Source organism: Lissotriton vulgaris, chromosome 4_1 (assembly GCF_964263255.1).
Source record: "Lissotriton vulgaris chromosome 4_1, aLisVul1.2, whole genome shotgun sequence".
NCBI classification, from domain to species: Eukaryota; Metazoa; Chordata; class Amphibia; order Caudata; family Salamandridae; genus Lissotriton; species Lissotriton vulgaris.
The window spans coordinates 1351631323-1351655518 of record NC_141691.1 but is presented as its reverse complement, the minus strand read 5'-3'; the positions used below and the strand labels follow the sequence as shown (position 1 = coordinate 1351655518).

The 24196-nt window shown below is 45.2% G+C and overlaps 1 protein-coding gene across 4 annotated transcripts in view; it reads right to left on the bottom strand.

Moving 5' to 3' along the window:
- Positions 1-24196, bottom strand: part of PTPN2 (protein tyrosine phosphatase non-receptor type 2) — a 567657-nt gene that overhangs the window by 101789 nt on the left and 441672 nt on the right. For 3 of the 4 annotated variants that reach the window (XM_086965576.1, XM_086965577.1, XM_086965578.1), the window contains 2 exons: positions 15189-15350; positions 11904-12091 (listed from right to left, as the gene is read on the bottom strand). In XM_086965576.1, the coding sequence (XP_086821702.1) occupies positions 11904-12091; positions 15189-15350 (350 nt within the window). The remainder of the gene's footprint in view (positions 1-11903; positions 12092-15188; positions 15351-24196) is intronic. The other variant, XM_086965579.1, reaches the window with a different exon arrangement.

Sequence of the window (24196 nt, the reverse complement as noted above, 5' to 3'; positions counted from 1 at the left end):
GCTCTGTGTGTGTGGGGGGGGCTCTGTGTGTGTTTGTGTGTGTCATTTGCGAGAGATAAAGCTAGTGGCATTGTAAATGACAATGCAATTTATTTATGTTAAAAAAACATAAATAAAAATAATGTCAAGAGCAATGCCAATAGCTCTAACTTTAACAAAGGCAAAACCATTGCATTGTAAATGCTTGTTTTTCTGTGAGTCCTGTCTGGGCCCTGGCTTCAGGTTTTCCTTTTGGAGTGGAGCACTGATGCAGAGTAGCATTAAAAGTTACCAGTATATGACTTTCCTCATTCTCACTTGTGCCGATGAACTGAGACGCAGGAATTTTTGCACGTTAATAATTTGACAAGGAAGAGCACAGCCGTTGTTTGTGCAGCTCGTGCATAGTTAGGTTAAAGTTGATAATTAGCCTCTCCTACAGCAGGTGCTTCTGGTGACAATGATAAAGTGCACTTCAAGATGTGAATGGAAATACATACCCCTGGATCTGAACAATCATCAGGCATTTGGGATGTATTGCCCAACATTACTTATCTGATAATAAAAACAAGACTTTAAGTACCTTGCAACGTGTGCCAGAAAGCAGACCCTCTACCCCATTACGAGATTTTCAGGCTAGACGAGGATGCAAATTAACAGCTGAAGATAAATACATACTGTATTCATCCATACGAAATTTTGCAAATCAAAATATTTCAAATAATCGCAATTTTCTGTTCAGTAACTTGGTTTGAATGAATTAGTGAGCATGCAGGTTAAACAGCAAATGAGTGAAAGAAAGACAAACTAAATGAATGAATGGGCAAGTAAATGAGTTTGTAAGCGTCTGCATGAGCATGCTACTGCCTAAGCGAGTAAGAGAGCGAACAAGTGAGTAGGCAAATGAAACGGTGGCTGAGTGGGTTAATGAGTGAGGAGTGATTGAACAAGTGTGTGGGAGAGCTGCTGAATGTGGGAAAAAGTGAGCATGTGAATGAAGGAGTGATGATTGCATGGGAAGAGTGTAAATTAGCCAATGAATAAGCAAATGAAAAAATTCATGAAAGGATGTGCAGCAAATAAGACGGAAAGGAACTGAAAGAGTGTGGATGTCAGTGACTGAAATATTATGAAAGTGATTGAGCGAAGAAAAAAGGAGTGACTGAGCACATGATAGTGGCTCGGTGAGTGTGAATTTACAACAAAGTGAATAAGCAAGTGAGCAAAGGTTGACCAAGACGTTGAAGGGGTGACTGAGAACATGAGCATGTAAGGGAGCAAGTGAGAGAATGAGAAGCTAAGTGAGTAAGTGCAGAAGTGTTTGAGTGATTAATAAAATCAGTGAGCGACAACGTATTCTGCAGAAGGGAGCCTAAGCAGTGTAACACAGTGAATACCTTAAACACCATCCCTTTATTCATTATTTGACGTGATGTTTTGGATTGGGAATGTTTGGTTAATACATTCTGCAGTAAACTCCCAAGCGACCCCAAAAACAGAATACAAACCATGATATACTACAAACATAATTCAAAAACATCCAGGGGTGTACAAAATTCACATAGCTTCTCAATAGTTGAGGAAAATTATGCAGATGAATGCCAATCTGGCATTTGTTTAGACACTTATAATTGTTGTACATGTTTCTAATTGTATAACAGTGTACCTGCTGGTTGCCTTGTTGGAAAGCTCGTGCTCAATACAGTTGGCCTTACTCGATTACAGTGATGAGCCAATATCAAATGCTATGGAACTGATAGGATTATAGGGAAGCTTTATTTCAGATGCCATAGGTCTAACCTATCTCATATGAAAAGCAATTTGTCTCATATGAAAAGCACTAACAAAGACAGTAGACCGTATTTATTTACTATGAAACAACGGTTAACACCAATAGCCCTTTACAAATTGATTGTTATTGCACCATGTTAAAGCCTGCAGATGTATTTCTTTTATTTAAGATCGAAGATTACAGTTTTTAGGTAATAACCCCCTTTGATATACCTTATGGGTTCAAGATTTGAACTGTAATAATTATTGCTAGAATCTCTTCAGAAGGCCTCAATGGTTTATTTGTCTGCCAAAACAAAAGCGTTTTTCTTTGTTTGCCAATAACTAACGTCGCTTGACGAATCTTCTGAAATTGTCAAAAAGTCCAGTTTTTTAGTCTGGTGCTGTGTTGAAATTTTGGGGCAATCCACCAAGTGGGGGCCAAGAAAAAAGGGGGGTCCCAAAACACGTTTTCCCCATGTTAGGTCTATGGAGATTTTTAATTATTTCGTCAACGCCACTACAGCCCGAACGGCTGAACGGAATGACACTAAATTTGGCAGATAGCTAGATGTTGGTGCAGAAAGCGTGCTTTTCGTGATTTGGTGTAAATCAGTTTAGTATTTCATATCATTAAACTGTATTCGGTTTTACAAAGTAAAAAGCATAAAAGTTACTATGTATATATATATATATATATATATATATATATATATATATATATATATATATATATATATATATATATATACACACCTCATAAAAAAGAATTTTACAGTTCATAGCCATAAAACAAGAGAAGTTACAGATAAAATTTGACTGGTACAATAAAACATTTTCTGTGCCTAAAATAGAGCGCATACAAGAGGCATACCTTAACATTATGAGTACCTCCTCCCCCTATAATAACTAATATTCCAGGCAGGCCCTGGTTCTCACCAAAGATTTCAGATAGCCTTAAATGAAAATTATACAGTCTGGTTTTAACAGCTGCAGATACAAAAATGCTCGGCGAACCAGGTTAAAATTAAGCCTCTTTAAAAGGGGGAGTAAAAATAAAAAAAATGGCTCTGGGGTACATCATAGAATTTGCAGAGGAACATAAATTGTAGCAGGTCCTGTGGAGACAGGTTGTCGCAGCCACAAGGTGCTAACACCTGTCCTCTGCTACACACCTTCGGAATAGCAATTAAAAGATGGAAAAAGTTGAGGTGAAACCTGGACAATAGAAACCGCTCAAGGTGGTCAATGTTCACAGATGGTATGGCTCAGTCGATGGATGGGTTTTTAGCATCAGAAATTTACGGACACTTGGTTTACGTAATTCCTGTTCGTCGCTATCTAGCTTCCTGGTACAAATAAAGGCTTTTTTATCAATTCCACATCCTTTTTTAATATAGTTAATGGTTTTTAAAACAGTTCTGGGCGACCCAGCTCTATGAAACGACCTCTAACATACTTCAACCATGGGATTCTAGACATAGGTTCCAGGGTCATACAGTCAGTTAGGATCAGCTGGGTGAGCTTTAGCTATTTGTTTGGCCAGCACTTAAGCCAAAACATTAAGGGACGCAGGCAAGGGTATCACATAAAAATGGGACCCCAGTTCTTCATGAGCTACCAGGCTCGATAAACAGGTTGGCATTCCCAGTAGGCGCTTCAAAAAATTATTCTCTGCCACCTGCAGCCCATCTGCTGTGGTATACACCCAAACTTCACTACCGTAGCATGCAGTTGACACACCCTTGGATTGATCAATTTTCAGCTTGGCTGCAATAGGGCGCTAGCCCATCTTAGCAGCAAAGCTGAAAATAGCGGCAGTTATTCAAATGAGCTCTCCCTTTTTCTTCAGAATAAGGGCCCCCCACTTTAGGCGACCGTCCAACAGGTCTTCCAAATATGAAAAAACTGACGTTGTCGGGACCTTCGCAGAACCTAAAAGAAAAGGATATTTTTTCGTGTGGCGGGCCCCTACCTGCAGGGCATAGGATTTAGCATTATTGATTGCCAAGTCATGGGACCCCATAAAATTAAAAAATAAATCTAGTAGAGATTGGAGTCCTCTAGCAGTTCTCGCTATGAGGACGGCGTCATCCGCATATAGGAGGACGGGGAGACCCCGGCAACCCATATACAGAAAATCAGCCCCCGTGGCTACCAGAGCTCCTTCAAGGTCATTGATGTAGAGGTTAAACAGGAAGGGGGCCAAGATACAGACCTGCCTTCTATATTGAATTCCATGGAGACCCAAAGATCCAGTGCATATCTAATATTTGCCTTAGTATCCCTATGCAGATCTATTAGAAAGTCCACGATAGGGGCCTCCACCCCAATGGACTGCCACAGTTTGACCCGGTTTACACAGTCGTAGTTTCAGAGATATTTAAGTTAAAAAATATAGCTATCTGGGAGCCCATAATCCTACTTAAATTTAATTGGCTGCCAAAAACTTCAACCAGGAATTGTTGACAGCCATCTAGGGACTCTGCTTAAAGCCCAGTCCCACAAAAAATGTAAAAAAAAAAAGAAAAGGAGGCAGGGTAGAAATACCGGGTGGGGGCGTTGGTGTTTGGGGGGCAAAGGCCATCGGAGCCGGCAGGGACTGCAGGGGCATTCAAGCTCCCCCCATGGTCCTCGGGTGATGGGGCCCCCTCCCTTTTGAAAAAATAAATAAAAATAGAAAAGGTGCAATGGTAACTGAAACGGGATAAAGGGGGCCATGGCTGGTGTGGTAACAATGCACTTACAGCTCTGGGGTGCAGTGCATAAACAGCTAATGCAAGAGACAAAACATGCAAGAAACCATAAGTCTGGAGAGGCATGCAGCAATACACTGGCAACAGGGTTGGGTGGGGTTGTAGTGCTGGAGGGCTATTTAGCAAGAGAAAATGTGTATTGAGACGGTGTATTGTGGTACCAGTATCAGCCTGAACCACAGGTATGCAGAAGCGACTTACAACAAGAGGCGGTGTTTAAAGAGATAGTGAGCGCTCAGGTAAAATTCACACTCTGTTTCTGAACAAATCACACCAACAAAGTACAGCCGTGCTTACAGAAAGGGAGAGTAAACACCCAATCCCTCCTAAAGCTCAACACCAAGTTGAAAATACTGTTTACAGTTTTCTGTTGCTACAGGATAAAGCATATAAAGAGAACATTCAAATAGTAAAAAAAAACACATGAAATGTATATTCTTCTTTGTGTTTCGTCCTTTTAATTCTTTTCTCTTTCTTCCACTCCCTTGTGCCAACGCGTTTCGTCGTATGCGGGTGTAGCCCTTACGACTTCCTCAGGGCTTCTGTATCTTTAGCTGAGTATACCCTATAATAGCAGTTCATGTGTTTTTTTTTACTGTTTGAATGTACTCTTTATATGCTTTAGCCTCTGCAGAAGCGATGCCTGGTATCAAGGGTGAGCAGATGTGCCTTATAGGCATCAGCACTGGGGTCTCGGCTTGGGCTCAGCATGCTGCAATTCTGGGCAAATCACTTAATCTCCCCCATGCCTAAAATATGAATTGGTACTGTCGTGATGCAATTTGGTGCTCATGTAAAGAGCTCAAATGCCATCCGGCAGAGTTTATTCTATATAAAACTAAAAATAAATAAAGTAAGTGGAGGTTACAGTTCTGGGTGGTAGGATAAAGTGCAATAAATGAAGGACACAGTCGAAAATGAGCTTGAATACAGGGTGCTGCAGCCTGGTGCCCGCCTACAACAGAGACCTGCAGCAGGGGTGCACTGCTTATAAAGGTTTTGACTGCAGTGGGCAAAGCAGACATTTACTGCAAGAGCTATAGCATGAAAGAGATTATGAGTCCGGATGGAAATAGGGGACTGAGGCCGGGTACAGCACAACTCAGCACTCCAGACTGTCACCTGTCCTGGTACCATTTCGCTCCTCCTCGTTCAGCACCCAGAAATTCGACCTCAAGTGCATTCCAATTCACATCTCTATCAGAGGTTTCTGCACCCATACCTTCCAGCACTAGCCCTCCCTCGCCAAGCTCTCCTTGCGCCTATTTTTTCTATCAACCGGCACCTCTCCCAGCACCCAGCCCTTGCAGCCCCATGACGTGCAATCGCTCCAAGAACCCAGCTTTTCTCGCACCTAGCTCTCCCTTACCCGTGATCTCCTTGTGTTAAGCTGTTCAAGCAGTCAGCTTTCCCAATACCCTGCTATTCAGGCAACCTAGTTCTTTAACTGCATGGGAGTGAATGTCCTGCAGGGTAGGCGAAACGCATCCAGCAGCTGACTATTAAAATTGCACTTAACAGCAAGACATGGCATCGTCATCCTTTACCCTGGTAACAGCAGTACAGCGTTACCCGGCCACATCAATCTCACAAGGCCGGTGTGGAGTTGCAGGGCACAGGACCCGTAAAATATCACATCAGCACCCGTGTCTCAGAATCAATGAGACGCCATTGTCATTGTTAGAATCGGGGGTCTCTGGTTGGCACAGGTATGCACTTGTGACAAACAGGGACCCTCTCCTCTAGTCAGGGTAAGAGAAGTACTCCTTTAGAAATAACCCTTGCTCACCCTCTAGGTAGTGTAGAAGAGCAGACAAGGATAATATTCAGGGCGATAGTTAGTTAAGCATTTATGATCACATACAGGAAACCCACTGACCCACCACAAACTGACACCAGTCGTAGGATTGTATCAAAAATACGTAGACTATGTAAAAATATATGCAGAATTATCACAAGACCATATAACGTTAAGCGAATGAAGGCCACCAGATTTAAATAGGCAATTGTTCTTAAGTATTCTTGGTTAGCAAGGTACGATGACAGGGAAAACAAACGTTGCGGACCCTGGATCCGATGCGAACTCGGGATAGAGTTCCAATATACTTTGCGATGAGTGTCCGAGGCGTTTCAGGCACGGCTACTGGTGAGGGCGGACCCTGGACGAGGCCAACGGTTCTCCAAAGGATCTATCCGGCTCGGAGCCCCCTTGTGGTGCGAGGCGGGTGAGCAGGACGGTGTGGAGGGTTGTGGCGACCCGGGATCTGATGCAGCTCACGGGGCGAGGCGCCGTTCAGGCCTGCGGGGCGTATTACTTCTTAGCACACCAGGTCGTACCTGTGGATCTGTGTGGGGCGTCGCGTTCTCGGGCAGACGGGTGCAGCACCGGGCCTTCGGTACCAAAGTACGGAAGGCCTTCTTGAGGTGCGGCACGGCCTTGGTATGCAGGAGGGCAAAGCGAGACAGTCTAGTACGTTACGACGTATGGACCGTCTGAGGCTATCAGATGTGCTCCGTGCAGATTCCGGCGGGAGAAGATGAGAGGCACACAGCGTGCTCCGTTACAGGCGAGGTGACAGGAGAGCGGGCGGCCCAAGACTGAAGCGGAGAGCGACTCAAGCTTGAGCGGGGCTCTCTGCAGCGGGGCGACCAGGTTCCGAGCTGTCACGACCTTGGAGGGCGTAGGCACCCGAGTCACAACTCCGGCGAGGGAATAAGAACTAAAGGCCCAACAGCAAACGGGCACTGTAGCTCATGAAGAACTGGGGGCCCTATTTTTATGTGATACCCTTGCCTGCGTCCCTTAATGTTTTGGCTTAAGTGCTGGCCAAACAAATAGCTAAAGCTCACCCAGCTGATCCTAACTGACTGTATGACCCTGGAACCTATGTCTAGAATCCCATGGTTGAAGTATGTTAGAGGTCGTTTCACAGAGCTGGGTCGCCCAGAACTGTTTTAAAAACCATTAACTATATTAAAAAAGGATGTGGAATTGATAAAAAAGCCTTTATTTGTACCAGGAAGCTAGATAGCGACAAACAGGAATTACGTAAACCAAGTGTCCGTAAATTTCTGATGCTAAAAACCCATCCATCGACTGAGCCATACCTTCTGGGAACATTGACCACCTTGAGCGGTTTCTATTGTCCAGGTTTCACCTCAACTTTTTCCATCTTTTAATTGCTATTCCGAAGGTGTGTAGCAGAGGACAGGTGTTAGCACCTTGTGGCTGCGACAACCTGTCTCTACAGGACCTGCTACAATTTATGTTCCTCTGCAAATTCTATGATGTACCCCAGAGCCATTTTTTTTACTCCCCCTTTTAAAGAGGCTTAATTTTAACCTGGTTCGCCGAGCATTTTTGTATCTGCAGCTGTTGAAACCAGACTGTATAATTTTCATTTAAGGCTATCTGAAATCTTTGGTGCGAACCAGGGCCTGCCTGGAATATTAGTTATTATAGGGGGAGGAGGTACTCATAATGTTAAGGTATGCCTCTTGTATGCGCTCTATTTTAGGCTCGGAGCCCCCTCGTGGTGCGAGGCGGGTGAGCGGGACGGTGTGGAGGGTTGTGGCGACCCGGGATCTGATGCAGCTCACGGGGCGAGGCGCCGTTCAGGCCTGCGGGGCGTACTACTTCTTAGCACACCGGGTCGTACCTGTGGATCTGTGTGGGGCGTCGCGTTCTCGGGCAGACGGGTGCAGCACCGGGCCTTCGGTACCAAAGTACGGAAGGCCTTCTTGAGGTGCGGCACGGCCTTGGTATGCAGGAGGGCAAAGCGAGACAGTCTAGTACGTTACGACGTATGGACCGTCCGAGGCTATCAGATGTGCTCCGTACAGATTCCGGCGGGAGAAGATGAGAGGCACACAGCGTGCTCCGTTTAAGGCGAGGTGACAGGAGAGCGGGCGGTCCAGGACTGAAGCGGAGAGCGACTCAAGCTTGAGCGGGGCTCTCTGCAGCGGGGCTACCAGGTTACGAGCTGTCACGACCTTGGAGGGCGTAGGCACCAGAGTCACAACTCCGGCGACGGAATAAGAACTAAAGGCCCAACAGCAAACGGGCACAGGCAGAATAGAACCCAATGGTCCTGGGGTTCCGTTCAGGGGGCAAGCTCGTGATCAAGCCCTTGCAGATAGCTTCAGGCACAAGTCTTCAAAGTCCTTTCTGGTCTTTTCCTCTCCGTCCTCAGCAAGGCACCACTGCAGGTTTCCTTCTCCTCAGCTTCTCTTGGTCCTTCTAGTCAGGCGGAGGTTCGTCGTGGTCAAAACTGGATCTACTTTCTTAGGAGCCGGGCTCCTACCTTTATACTAGGTTTCTTTTGTCTTGGCAGGCCAGGGGACCTGAGCCTGGTTCAACCCGGTTTTGGAGTACTCTGTTGACAGGACGCTGCCGTCTTCTTTCAGGGTGCAGAGCAAGGACATCAGACGCCCCGCAGGAGGTGGAGCCAGCATTGTGGTGGTGGAGCACAACCCTATTCAGAGTCAAGGACTACTCCGCCCACCCATCCTGGTGTAAGCACCCTATTCACCACCTGGTAACCCAGACTGTCCCCGGGAACTCCCCAGCACTGTCACTCACACAAACCCAGGCAACAGATGCACATCCTGGCAGAGGCGGGCCGAAATAGTCAGGCAAGCAAATGCTAACTTTCTAAAAGTAGCAGTTGCAAACACAGGATATTAAAATAAACCTTGCTAAAGGAAGTATTTTATTATTCTGAGTTCAGGCATACCAAACTCGACGTGCCACCGTGTTCCCTGAGCCGGCCGGGACTATAGCGTGTAATAGTTCCAGCCGCTCACCTTGGCCTAAGAGAACAGGCAGCTCTTCAATAATGAAGAACGAAAAAGGGCAGTAATTCACAACTAGGACATGCCACACATATCAGGGCTTGTCCTACCTTACGCTTACAATGCACCCTGCCCCTGGGCCTACCATAGGGGTGACTGATATGAAGGTTAGGGAAGATTTAGGGACTGGCAAGTGTGGGCACTCGCACAGTCAGTGTGACAGTACCAGACTGTACGCAGGGTCTGCAATGGCGGACCCTAGAACTCTTTTACGAGGCTGCTTCGGTGGGTGGCGCAACCTGCGCTGCAGGCCCACTAGCGGCATTTGTATCTACAAGCCCCGGCACTCCTGATGCACGTTACTGGGGACTGACAGTAAACCAAATAAGCCAATCATGGAAATCAATTAAGGATACACTTTATATAGGGAGCACTTGCACTGCGGCACGGGTTGGCCGTGGCGCAGTGCCCTGAGCATCGAACACCAGCAAAAAACATCTGAGGCACATCAGCAAAAAGTGGAAGGGAGACTCACGCCAAGGTGCCAGGTCTAACAGTCATTAATTGGGCATATAGCCATTATCAAATTATAGTGCTCCTCAGATTCCTATTTCAAAACATCCCAATGCTTTTGCCATGAGCTTTGTTCGATAATTTAAGTTTCTTGATGAGAAGGCTGGCTTTGGCGGGGAAACAACCGAGAGTGCGGTGGGAAGTGCTTACCTTGCCATATGACATGGGTGGTCTAAGTGTACCCGATCTTGAAATGCACTATAAAGCATCACAGAGTATGTCGCATGCTACTGGATGCTTGGCCCGCGTGATTCGCAGCATTTACACTTTAAGAGAGATGCCTCGGACCCTCATACATGTCCTCAGATACCGTTTTGAAACCCGACGCAAGAGTGTTTTTGATTCCTTGAATGTCACAGTACAGACCTGGCAGAGTCTCTTGGGGAGACAAGTAGGCTCCCTCTTATACTTGCTGCACATTCCATTAGACTGGTGTTCCTGCTTTCCAGTGGGTCAGGAGAAAGACGTGTCAAGAGCCTTATGCACTCTAGGGATTAACACTATGGGAGACTTCTTTCAGGATTGCGAGGTGTGCGGGTGGGAAGTGGTTCAAGAGGACGAGTGCACCAACACCTTACTCATTTCCATTATCATTGGGCCAGACATACATTACATGACTTACTGGGTGACGACATGCTCGAACCTCCGGACATGCCGGCATGGTCTTCCCTACTGCAGCCGGATGTCTCCACCAGACTGATAGTAAAATTCTACGCATTTGCACAAGAAGCACTAAGACCTATGCTGACGAAGGCGCAACTTGATTGGCAAAGTGATCTAGGCAAGGCCAGTAGTGACAAATAAAGGCACTTTTGCTGTACCATGATCAAGAATGTCTCACTGAATGGAAGATACAGACTGCTTCAGTTAAAGTATATTAACCAAATCTATTATAGACCAGAAAGACTTTACCAATATGGCTTATGTGACTCTGCGGAATGCCAGAGGTGTGGGGAAAGTGAGGCTGGATTGACACATCCTGCATGGTTTTGTCCTGGACTGCATGAGTTCTGGCGTATGGTTTTGCGCGAGTTGGAGGACATCACTGGATCATCATTAGAGTTTGACCCGATGCTGCCGTCAATGGGTTATGACAGGGAAGTTCAGCGGTTGGTCACCATTGGCCTAATACTGACTAGACGCTGGGTGGCAACGCAATGGGCTCGAGGCCTAGTCCCGACACTTAAGGAATGGCACACAGCTATAGTTTACTGTAACATGCAATCGGATGTGTACAGTGAACTACTCCTGCCCCAGATTTGTCCCAAGAATCAGTAGGTTCCATGCCAGACTTAAGTAATTTTCAAGGAGACAAAAGGTGAGGCTGCGATGATGACCGAGTATGACTGATGTGGAATGTGTACCCTCAGGGCGACAATGTCACACATGATCTCAGAAGGGATATATAGATGTCACAATGGTCATGACTCTCAATTTCAATGTGCTGTTTATGTATAGTTGCTTTCTAATGTGTTTTTGGCTTTTTACTGCATTATAATGTCAACATCACTACCATAGAACTTGTAATGTTAGTCATTAGGCTACGTACCCGACGTGTATTGCTATGGTCTTTGGTGTACGTCATTTTACAGCACTCGTGATCAAAACTGTAATCTTAAGCCAGCTGTAGAGCCCAGCCAGATTGTATGTTTTTAATAACTTTTTAAATAAATACAATTTAAACAAACCTATAGCAGGACTTCAGGTATGCAAATAAGACAACTAAAAAAGATGAAAGATGGGCGCCAACTGTAGTGTAAGTTACATTTCTACCCATCTCCTTCTAATGAGGGGCAATTTAAGGGATATCCATCAGACAAATGCCCATCAGTCTAACATTACCTTCAGCAGAAGTCTGGTCAACCTAGAAAAATTAGAGAAAACGTACACATGTATACAAATGTACCTAAACGTATTTAGAGACAGTATTTTGTGCATTTTTTTCCCCCAACACATGTGTCATAAACAAAAAAGTAAAGCAGCACCTTCGCAAGAAACACTAATGTAATGTAACATTCTCTGGTAGCCTACCGGTCATTGCTCCCGTCAATGCTGTCTTCAATGTTATTGGCCATTTCCAAGCTATTCCTTTCTATGGGATAATCTTGGCCATCTGAACACAGGCTATTACCATTAAATCGTTCCCCAGACATTTTTGAAGGATACGCCACAGGATTATCCAAACACAAGTCTTCATCTTCCACAGCCTCTTTCAGATTCTAGAAAGGAAAAATAAACAGTTTTAACTAACACTTTCGAGGGTGGGTGAGAAATTACTAAAGAAATATTTTACAAAAACAGTTTATAAAGCAACATACAAAAAAAAGTAGAAGCCTCTCAAGCCTTGGGGCTGATTTAGAGTTCAGTGGTTAAGTATCACCTTACAATTTATGAAGGAAAGCTATACTCGGGTAGGAACCGACCAATGGAGTTTCCTTTAATCACAGGGGTGAAAGGTTGGAATGGAATTCTACCTGTGGATTCTCCTGAGAACATACTTCCTCCAGATTTCAGAGGCTTTTCTCACTATCACCCAACTAAACTAGGTGCTTACGCCTTCTATACACTGTTCATTCCCAAAGTGCGAGGAAAATGCCACCTAGAGGTTAATATCGAAGTCAGTGAATCTTTATTACCTTTGTGTTGACTGCTCTTCAGCTATATGGTCCCTAGTTTTGGTGGTAGAATGTGGAAGGGGTGGGATGGATGGAGGTTTTGAGGGAAGTTCTCAGACATTTTCAGATGAGTACCTCTTTCGCATTCATTACAAATTAGTAATATATTTTAAATAATAAATCTCATCAATACATTCATCATAGAATCTTTTTATTTTAATGTCAGACTCGTTTTGACCTTTCACAGGAAAAACAAGTCTATCAGTGAAACACTAACGCATGCATAGATTTGTTCAGTGTGATATGATGGTGTCCAGGTCATGACCTAAAGTCCCACCAACCAGCACAGACAGAATACATTCTATAATCATCTTGATGAGCTTAGATGTAACGAGGCAAACTGCCAAAAGGTAGTAGAGGAAGAATGAAGGCAAATGTCATGAACGGAGCAGGAAGGAGGCACTAAAGAGACTAGGTGATAAACAAGTGTAAAACACCTAGTGAAAAACACCCAACAATCTCACAATGCACTGAAAAAATCTGGAGGTCCGATAAGCCTAAGGAGCAAAATCACTTTCCAACTAGAAATTAAAAATGCTTACATCATCGGGCTGGTAACCATTCTGTGATGTTGCCCAAAACCATTGGCAGCTGCTGCCAGCAAGCACAAGTTGCACTAAGGACTTGCTTTCATTTCGGAGTGTGTGGATTCCGACACACAAAAACTACCAATAATTGCCAGGATTGCATTGACTAAACTGGTAATCTTACGAAGTGCACTGTATTACTTTTCTAATCTTCGTATCAGTATCCCACAGACCGGGCTCAAAGCACTGAACATGTTACGCAGGAAATTACTCTGGGACGGAGGAAGGCAGAGAACACCCCAACATCAACTGCACCATCCTTCCAAAGAAGGGGGCCTTGAAGCATCAGAGTATGAGCTATACTTGCTGCCAGCATAACTGCAGTGAATGCTTGATGGCTCCACCAAGAATAACTGGCGACAATAGACGAGGCACAACCAAGAGAGTAATGGTCAAGATGCTGGTTTGTCCCATGTTCCGGCGAAGAAAACAGCATTATAGAGTTCAATAAGAGTTGTTAAGAAAACCCCACTGAGGCCAGCATATGCCCCAGCCCTGCCACTGATTGGTCTCCCAACCACGAAAAGGGTATCTTACAGCCCACAGTATGAGGGAATGGACAGAGGCGGAGATACTTACTGTAGGTGACCGTTGGGAGGACGGGTAGAGTATGGCTACTCAGATGGTGGAATAAAGATTGCTAGAGAGACAGGTTTTGACATGCTGAATGGCAGTGCAATAATTACATAATACTTGGAGGACAGGGCCCTTAGAACCACAAACTAACGAGGTGTTGCAGGTTCTGCTATCGTTTGGCTGGAAGATGCTGGTTGATATCCTGGCTTTACAAAAGTCTTCAGTGAATGCCTAATTGTAGTTTCACAAGCTTTAAAATTGATTGTGAAGACAAGATAGGCAGACACCTGCGAATCTCTCAGCAACAGAAATCAAACCATTTGCGCGATCAATTCATGTTCGTGCCTATTTTACTTCAGACAATCTACCCTCACAAATACAGAGTGGGCCTAGCATACACTTGACACATTAAGACAATCCTAGATTTTCAGCCAGTACCTAACTGAAGGATGTCAATTCATCTAATAGGAAAATCAAAATTAAAACTCCCTTAATGCCAAGTGCTCTAAGAATGACTGCAGTAAACAAATGCCAAGGGTTCCTCACTTCCACTCAGCCTCGGAGAGCTTAGCAGGACACTACAGACAGACATCAAGGCCTCTTAGGTAAAACAGGCACCCACAGGAATGAAATGTCAGGGGCCGAATTACAGAGAGTGCCCTGGACGCGCAACAGGTGATTGCGCCTCCATTGCACGCCCCCAGGGCACTTTGGCATTACAGAAGGGGCCGCAGATGCTTGTGTGGCCCCTTCTGTAATACTGACCTCGCTGGCGCACATAAAACGCCAGCGCTATATGCAGAGGGCGTTCCCTCATTTGCATAGGAGAGTGCCCCATGCAAACGAGGGAATCCCTTTGCCTCTGCGCCCGCACCGTATTACAGACGCAGGAGCCGATGCAACAAAGCTATCAGGTGGAGCACTCTCAGTGCACCCCGAGAGCAGCCCTCTGCAGGAAGCAAAGGGGGTCCTATGGACCCTCCAAACATCCCCTTGCAAGGGGATCTCTAATCCCCCTTCATAGTGCAGGCGGGTTGCTGGCTGCACAGAAAGACAGAGCCGCTGCTTCAAAGTTGCTCCGTATTTTACTTGAATGCGCTGCCCCCAGGGTAGCACGAGTTTGAGGCTGACCTGGGGCAGCGCATTCTATGTAATAGGGTGCACTTTCTCCGTTTGCGCCCAACTTATCTGTTTTAAGGTGCACTAGGCGTAAACAGGAAAAGTGCGCCCTATACATAATAGGGCCCCAGGGCGGAGCTAGTTCATTCACACAATAAAAAGCATGCACGGTTTTTAATTGAAATCCTTACATCAACATTGAGAAACAACGCCTAAGTCGCCCCTCTTGTCAAGCCTTCTATAGTCGAAGTTTTCTAAAGTAACCATTTGCCGCACGAAGTGCTACATTAAACCATATTAAGAGCTTAATTCTCAAAAATGTCATTCATTTTGTGGAGATCCAGGGATATAATGTTAACCTGTGTAGTGGAGCTTCTTAATATACTTTTTGAGCCTTCGATGACAGCCATATATGAAAACCGAAGCTGGCCAGCAGTCTGAATAAGGCCCATTCGGTAGCTTCTCATAGTCAGTAATACTTGCTTGATGTCTACAGAGGACGGGTCTTTTCTTTTTTCCATCTGCAACAAAAGTTGTTAAAAAAAACTATTTAGAAAACAAAAATCAATACTTTGCATTTCATCCATTACTTTTAATTGGTATGGTTCACATACAGAAATATTAACGCTGAAGTAGAAACATACTGATACGTTTTTTTTACACAAATAGAGAATGTATCACTAGTGGGAGTTCGCAACGTACTAAAACTCAAAAAATTACTTAATTTCTTTGATACCGCAGCAGCTCCTGTATTCAAAACAAATGCTAGGTACAAATTCTGTATACAAATATATTTGTATCACATCCATAAAGCAGGAAAATGTAAACCAATAATCATATAGGATGACCAGAAAAGAGCATACATATTTGATCACAGTACAACAGTAGACACCCACAATGCTTCCTCTACTATCTACAATCAAGGCAGCAATCACCTACCTAGATCTAAATACTTCAGCCTAGATTTGGAAATATTTTGTTTATCAGTTACACTTGAGGCACATAATGTTCCAAGTCTTAGAAGATTCCGATACGAACAAGAAAAGACAGAAAACAGACATTAATTTCTGGAAATTCAAGCTCTCTTAATAGTGGGGCCAGATCCTTGATGTCAGTATATAATCAGGCATAATCAAGCATAAGCAAAGACAAAAGGTCTCACCTATGCGAACTTCTGCCTTTACAAGTTCCTATTCTGACAGGAGGATAGGGTGGGAGGGAGTAAAAAACGCGGGACGGGTAAACAACAACACGGAATGGGGAGGGAGGCAACAACGTGGGATGAGGCTAGAGGGGGCAAGCAGCAACACGGGAAAAGGTGAGAGGGAGGGTCAAGCACCAAAGCGGGTTGGAGGGGGGCACAAGCAACGGGTGGGGATGGGGTGGGAGGTGGACAAAAAGGCAAGAAATGAAGGGAGGGGCAAGGAACAGGATGAGCGGAACAGTAGGAGGCAAGCAAGGAAGGAACCGGGCAGGCGGATGGGTGCAATCAACAACACGGAGAGAGATTGGAGGGTGGTAGGCCGTCAATCAACAACATGAAGCAGGACAGGAGGTTGGGAGGGGGCAAACATTGAGAGAGACAGGAGGGGGCAAACAACAACACAAAGAGCAAGAACACACGTGGGAAGGGAGGAGACTGGCAACAACAGCGGTATTGAGGGTCAAGCAACAATATGGAGAGGGATTAGAGGGTAGGAGGGGGCAAACACCACCACTAAACAGGATTGGCAAGCGACAACATGCAGTGGGACAGGAGTGGTGAGCAACAACACAGAGGAAAGTGAGGGGGCAAGCAACAACACCGAGGGAAAGCAACAACAAAGAGGGATGGGATGCTGGGAGGGGACAAGAAATAACACAAAGAGGGGGTAGCTACAACACGTAGAGAGACTGGAAGGTGGGAGGTAGCAAGAAACAGCATGCGGTTACTTGCTTTTAACTGTATTTATTGGAACTTCTGCAACGATCAGCACTGAAGTTGGATTAATGACGAGTAGAATAGTGGATTCAATTAAATGAGAATTTGCAATGCAAAATGTAATCTAAGCACTTTCCTTTGTACTTGTATGAACTCCGCACAGGTAAGAAAGCGCGATTAAACTAGAGACAATAATAATTGTGCTTTGGTGAGTGCCATTCATTGCGTGAGCTAGGGATTCTACTGCATCCTGATCAAAAAATGTGGAGATAAACCTCCTTAGTGAAATACCCAAATTTTTCTAAAAACCCTACGGTGAGGATCTATATTGCCGAAATAGCCCAAAAAAGCAGCTCTGAATCTAAACTATGTTTGACATAAAAACATTTTTTTAAACATCTTTTCATTGAAAGAAAAACAGTTCCATCATAATACACACTTGGGAGCAGTGAAAGAGCAGAATTAGCTTACAGTGTAAAAACCACATCAGTCCAATCATTAACGGTTATTGGGATGTTCCACCTCCAGTCCAGTGTACCCTCTGGCCTGACTCCGGCCTTCAGTCCGTCCCCTGACCAGCTAGCCATCTACCCTCCGGTCTCCCCCTCCTCCCTCACCCCTCCTCCGAAAATGCAGCCCGAAGCAGAGTCTAAAACCATAGCCTCCCTGTAAGGAGGGAACGCAGACATATCACGGGCGATGCCTGACTTGGCAGGGCCTCTCTACTCATCCTCCGAGGCGTCCATCCACTCTCCCCTGTACCTTCTCCAGGCCTGCCAGATCCTTTCCCATTTTCTGGGGCAGCCCCTACTGTTATATAGTAGGGGCTGCCCTCTGGCACCAGTCCAAGTCCCGCTCCCATTCCTCTATTGTTGGTAGCAGGTCACTCCCCCAATGACGCGCAATATTTCTCTTAGCCACCATGCTCGAAAGGCCAACCACACCTTTTCTCCCTTGGGCCATGTTACCTCTCCCGTGACTCCTAATATAGGCCATCTGGCCTCCAGCGGCACCTCCGCCCCAACCACTTCCTCCATTATGCCTTTCAACCTGACCCAGTAAGAGCGAATTTTGGGGCAATCCTAGAGGATGTGGAAGAATGTACCCTCGTACCCGCACCCTCTCAGGCAGAAGCGTGATGTTGTGTATCCCATTTTAAATTGCACCGTGCTTGGGGTGTAAGACCTATGGAGTATACGAGGCTGTACCAGACGGAATCTTGCCCGAATCGCTACTTCCCTGGGGCACTGTAAGGCCTCGCTCCAATCGTCATCTTCTAGTAAGCCCAAGTCAGATTCCCACAGTGGCCCGAGTATATCTGGGAGGTTATTGATTACCTTCGTTTGACATTCATTTTTATAATTATATATTATGAGTTTGTTTTTAAAATGAAGACCATATCACAGACTTGGTATGGAACTCTAGGTCTGGGTGATAAAGTAAAATAAAAATGTTTACACTGCACAAAAACATTCCACAATTCCTACATTAATATCAATTGGAAGTTTGTGTACACGGTTTTCTATTTCACTGTAACCCAAACAGAAATGAGAAACAAGAAGCAGCATGAAGGAGGACGGTGAAACTGTGACGGCACTTTAGGTATAAATGTAGGATTAGTCCGGAGGGTCACATAACCGGAGAGAAATGTAAGGAATATGCTACTTACCAGTATGCATCTGTTCTTGGCATAGAGGGCTGCAGAGTGGTACATTATGAATAGATCGCCATCTGGTGTTGGGCTCGGATGATTGCACTTTGTTTTTCTCTTGGAGAGTCTTTTGTATCTTGGTGACTCCTCCCTTAGTTGGTAGTGCGCATGGGCATCGGCTCCATCCTTAGATTGTTTTGCCATAGTAGGGTTAGATGGAGTAGTATAGTAGAATACAGATAAGAGTGCCCATGTAAGTGTATCTAAATAAGATAATGTTGGAACAGACACAGGTTTCCGGGGAGGCTGGGAGGGCATGTACCACTCTGCAGCCCTCTATGCCAAGAACAGATGCATACTGGTAAGTAGCATATTCCGTTCGAGGCATATGGGCTGCAGATGGTACATTATGAATAGACTATACAGCAGTTCTCTCCCTAGCGGTGGTCGCCCGTGTCTGTTGCAACTGTCTGAAACAATGTTTTTAATACTGCTTGTCCCACTCTAGCTTGTTGTGTTGTGTGCACATCTACACAATAGTGCTTTGTGAAGGTGTCCGGTGTAACCCAGGTAGCTGCTCTGCATATGTCATCTAGTGGAATGTTTCCCAAAAATGCCATAGATGCTCCTAGTTTACGTGTAGAGTGAGCTCTAGGAGGAACAGTTAATGTTCTCTTTGCCTTTAAGTAGCATATTTGAATGCATTTTACAATCCATCTGGCAATGCCCGCTTTGGAGATGGGATTGCCTTTATGTGTAGGAGAAAACGCAACAAATAGCTGTTTTGTCTTTCTGAAAGTTTGTGTTCTTTCTATATAGTACAATATGGCCCTTTTAACGTCCAGTGTATGTAGGGCTCTTTCAGCTACTGTTTGTGGTTTTGGAAAGAAAACCGGTAATTCCACTGACTGGTTGATGTGGAATGCTGAAATAACCTTTGGTAAAAACTTTGGGTTTGTTCTAAGAACCACTTTATTTTGGTGTAGCTGCATAAATGGTTCTTGAATCGTAAAAGCCTGCAGCTCACTTACTCTTCTAAGTGACGTGATAGCTATGAGGAAGGCCACCTTCCATGTGAGGAATTGTATTTCACACCTATGCATCGGTTCAAAGGGTGGCCCCATTAGTCTGGTAAGCACTATGTTGAGATTCCAGGCTGGGGAAGGTGGTCTTCTTGGTGGAATGACTCTTTTGAGTCCTTCCATGAAAGCTTTAATTGCTGGTACTTTAAACAGTGACAGATGTTGCCTGTTTTGTAGGTACGCCGCTATGGCTGCGAGATGAACTCTGATAGAGGTATATGCTAGATTACATTGCTGTAGGTGTAATAGATAGCAAATGATTTGTTTAGTGGATGCGTCCAGAGGGTTGATGTGCTTACTGTTACAGTGTATAGCAAACCTCTTCCATTTTGCTGCATAGCATGCTCTGGTGGTAGGACGTCTCGCTTGTTTAATGATTTCCATGCATTCTGGTGGTAAATCTAAATACCCAAACTCTATGACCTCAGGAGCCAGATCGCTAGGTTCAGTTGTTTGGGATCTGGGTGCATTATTTCTCCATGGTTCTGTGTAAGATGCATGGGTAATAACCTTAGCTTTTGATGTGGTACTTGTGAGAGTTGTAGCAGCGTGGTGAACCACGGCTGTCTTGCCCACGTGGGTGCCACTAGTATCATTGTCATTGAGTGTTGCTGTAGTTTCCGAACCAGTAATGGAATTAGTGGTAGAGGAGGGAACGCGTAAGCAAATTTGTTGGACCAATTTATCCACAGTGCATTGCCCTGGGACCTTTGGTGTGGGTACCTGGATGCGAATTCTTTGCATTTTGCGTTCTGATGATTGGCAAACAGATCTATCTCTGGTTGCCCCCATTTTTGGAAGAATGGCTGTAGTATTTGGTCGTGCAGCTCCCATTCGTGTACTTGTTCTGACTGTCTGCTTAGGATGTCTGCTCTTTGATTTTGAACTCCTGGTAGGTGTTCCGCTAACAGGTAGATCTTTTGAGGAATGGCCCATCTCCATATGTCCTGTGCTAGTCTGGACAGTTGGAGAGAGTGTGTCCCCCTCTGTTTTTGAATATAATACATTGCAGTCATGTTGTCTGTTCTGATCAGGACTGCTTTTCCTGCTATTTGTATTAGGAAAGCCTTTAGTGCTAGAAATATCGCTAATAGTTCTAGGTGGTTGATGTGCAGTTTCTTTTGCTGCACACTCCACTTCCCCTGTACTGTGTATCTGTCCATATGCGCTCCCCATCCGGAGAGCGATGCGTCCGCTGTTATTGTCACTTGTGGAATTGGCTCTAGGAACGACCGTCCCTTGGAAATGTTTTCTGTGTTCCACCACTTCAGAGAGCGATGCGTCCGGTCGTTTACCAACACCAGATCTGTAATCTGACCTTGAGCCTGATTCCACTGTGTCGCTAGACACTCTTGTAGTGGGCGCATTTGTAGTCTGGCATGTGGTATTAGCTGTATGCAGGAGGACATCATGCCTAATAGTTGCATAAACACTCGTGCTGGTAGTAAGTGTTGTGGTTGAAATCTTTGTATTAACCCGACCATTGTCTGTACTCTGATTGGGTTGGGGTATGCTATTGCCTTCTCTGTGTCTACTGTAGCCCCCAGGTATTGCTGAATCTGGTTTGGTTGCAGGTGTGATTTTTTGTAGTTCACCGTGAACCCTAGGTGGTGCAGCAATTGGATTGTCTTCTGTGTGTTGTGAAGACATTCTTCCTTTGACTTGGCCTTTATTAGCCAATCGTCCAAGTATGGGAAGACATGTATTTGTTGTCTTCTTAGGTGTGCTGCCACCACAGCTAGACATTTTGTGAAAACTCTTGGTGCTGTTGTGACACCGAACGGAAGGACTTTGAACTGATAGTGTTGTCCTTCTAACACAAACCTTAGGTATTTCCTGTGGGCTTTGTGAATTGGGATATGAAAGTAAGCGTCTTTTAGATCCAGTGTAGAAAGAAAGTCCCCTTTCTTCAGTAAAGGGAGTACTTGTTGGAGCGTGACCATGTGGAAGTGCTCCGAATTTATGTACGCATTGAGAGGTCTTAGGTCTAATATCGGTCTTAGGGACCCGTCCTTTTTGGGGATCAGGAAGTATAGAGAGTATACTCCCGTTCCTTGTTGATCCTTTGGGACCTTCTCTATTGCATGCTTTTGTAGAAGTGCTAGAACTTCTTCTCTTAACAATGTTAGATGATCTTGACTCATTGGACGCTGTTTGGGGGGGATGTTTGGCGGGGTAGCTGTGAGTTCTAGGCAATAACCATGTTGGATAATTTGTCTCACCCACTTGTCTGACGTGATGTTTTCCCAGACAGGTAGGAACTGTGATAGACGCCCCCCGACCGGTGTTATGTGGTCTGGGGGGAGTTCTATGAAGTCACTGTTTTGGTGTTGAGGCGTTGCGGTTGTTATTATTTCCGCGGCCTCTACCCTTATTGTTGTTACCTCTGTAACTCCCTCTTGAATTACCTCTGGGTGATGTTGGTGTGAAAGATGTGGTTTGCTGATTTGTTCCTGTGTTCTTTGAGCCCCCTCTATAGGTGGATCTACGAAAGGAACCTCTGTGTGTTGGCTGTTGCAATGCTCCCATTGACTTAGCCGTTTCCGTATCTTTCTTCATTTTTTCTAATGTCTCGTCTGTGCTTGAACCAAACAATGTTTTTTGATCAAATGGTTTGTTGAGTAAGGCCGTTTGTACTTCTTGTTTGAATCCTGAGATTGTAAGCCATGCATGCCTTCTTAGCATGACACTCGTGTTAATAGACCTTGCTGCAGTGTCTGCTGCGTCTAATGCACACTTAATGGAAGTATTGGTTATTATTTTACCTTCCTGTATTAATTGATCTGCCTTTTTCTGGTGTTCTTTTGGGAGATGTATGAGAAGTTTCTCTAACTCATCGTAATGTGCCCTGTCATATCGTGCGAGTAGTGCCTGTGTATTTGCTATACGCCAGCTATTCGCTGCCTGTGATGCTACTCTTTTGCCTGATGCATCTATCAGCTTTGATTCTTTATCTGGTGGAGGTGCCTCTCCTGTAGATAGTGAGTTTGCTCTTTTACGAGCGTTTGAGACCACCAGCGAGTCTAGAGGTACGTGTCCTTTAATAAAAATTGGGTCCTTTGGAGCCGCTTTGTATTTTTTATCAATTCTTGGGTTTAACACCCTGGCTCTCACTGGGTTTTCGAATATTTCCTCTGTGTGAGTAAGAAGACCCTTTAACATAGGCAGAGTACCTGATGTTCTCTGTGCATTAGGTAGAGTCTCTAACAAGAAATCTTCTATTTGAGGTTTTGTATGCATGTCTAACTTGTGATATTTTGCTGCCCTATTAATTAGCTGCACAAAGCCTGTGTTATCATCAGGTGGTGAAGGCTTTGAGGGATATAGTTCTGGGTCATTGTCCTCATCTGACCCTACATCATAATTTTCCCATGGGTCCTCCTCATCTGGGATGGTTTCATCATCCCCCTGAGGTTCTCCCTCCCCTAGATCACTGTCTACATCTGACTGAGGTGTAGCTGGTCTTGGTGTGGAAGGTGTAGGAATATTTGGCCTATTGTGAGGAATAGGAGAAGAGGGTGTGACCCTAGGACGAGGAGAAGCAGGAGGAGTTATATTAGTCCCCATTGTTCTCTTCTTTGGAGGAAGAGGTTTATCTTCTGATTGTTCACTCTTTCTCTTCTTTGTGACCACTTTCCCAGTTTGTGGATCAATAAACAAGATCTTTTGTTTTGGATCTGTCTGTTGCTCCTGCATCGGTACCGAAGGTGCTGGTTCCGAGAGGTGCTTTTGTTTTCGATCGTCAGATCTTGTTGTTTTCGGCACCGAATGTTTGCTCGATTCCGACTTTCTTGGTATCGAGTGTCTTTTGGGCGATAAGGAATATTTATGTTTCGACATGGAGTGTTTCGGTACCGAGCTCTCCTTTGCATGTAGCCTCGGTGTCGAAGTCGATGTCGCCCTTTTGTCGGATCCGACATGGTGGGAGTCCGAGTGTTTCGGTTTCACTTTCGGTTTCGTTGCCGGGCCCGAGGGCGGGGCGTCGGAAACTTTTTTCAGCGGTTTGACCGGGCCCGAGGGCGGGGTCGTTACCGCACGGGGTCGGTTTTTTGGTAAGGGGACGTCGTCACTCACGGTTTGTTGATCGATGAGTTCCTCAGTCTCCGACTGGTCCCCTTCCGACCCCGACTGTTCTTCTTCTTCTTCCTCGATTTCGATTTGGTCGTCTCCGAACAACTCCGGGATCGCTTCCGCCTGCATTCTGGAAACCTCGTGTCTTCGAGCTCGACGATTTCTAATCGTTAGCTTGGAGGAGAATGCTGCGCAGGCTTCGCAGTCCCTGGATTCGTGTTCCGGCGACAGACAGAGGTTGCACACCTCGTGTAGGTCCTTGTGTGGGAACTTAGCACCACACTTTGGACATTTTTTGAATGGAGTCCTTTCCATGGACTCCGGGCTTGACTGCGCCGAGAAAGGTCTCCTGTTCTTCGACGTAGATCCAAGTTTCTCTCTTTGATTTTTAATTTGCAACGCGTCGGAATGGAGATGAACGCGTTCGATAACAATACCGTCGAATTGGAAAGGTAATACGCGCCGATAAATCACTTTCTTTCGAAGTTGATCTGGAGCGTCTCGATCCTCATCCGAACCCGATGGCGGAAAAAAAACAATCTAAGGATGGAGCCGATGCCCATGCGCACTACCAACTAAGGGAGGAGTCACCAAGATACAAAAGACTCTCCAAGAGAAAAACAAAGTGCAATCATCCGAGCC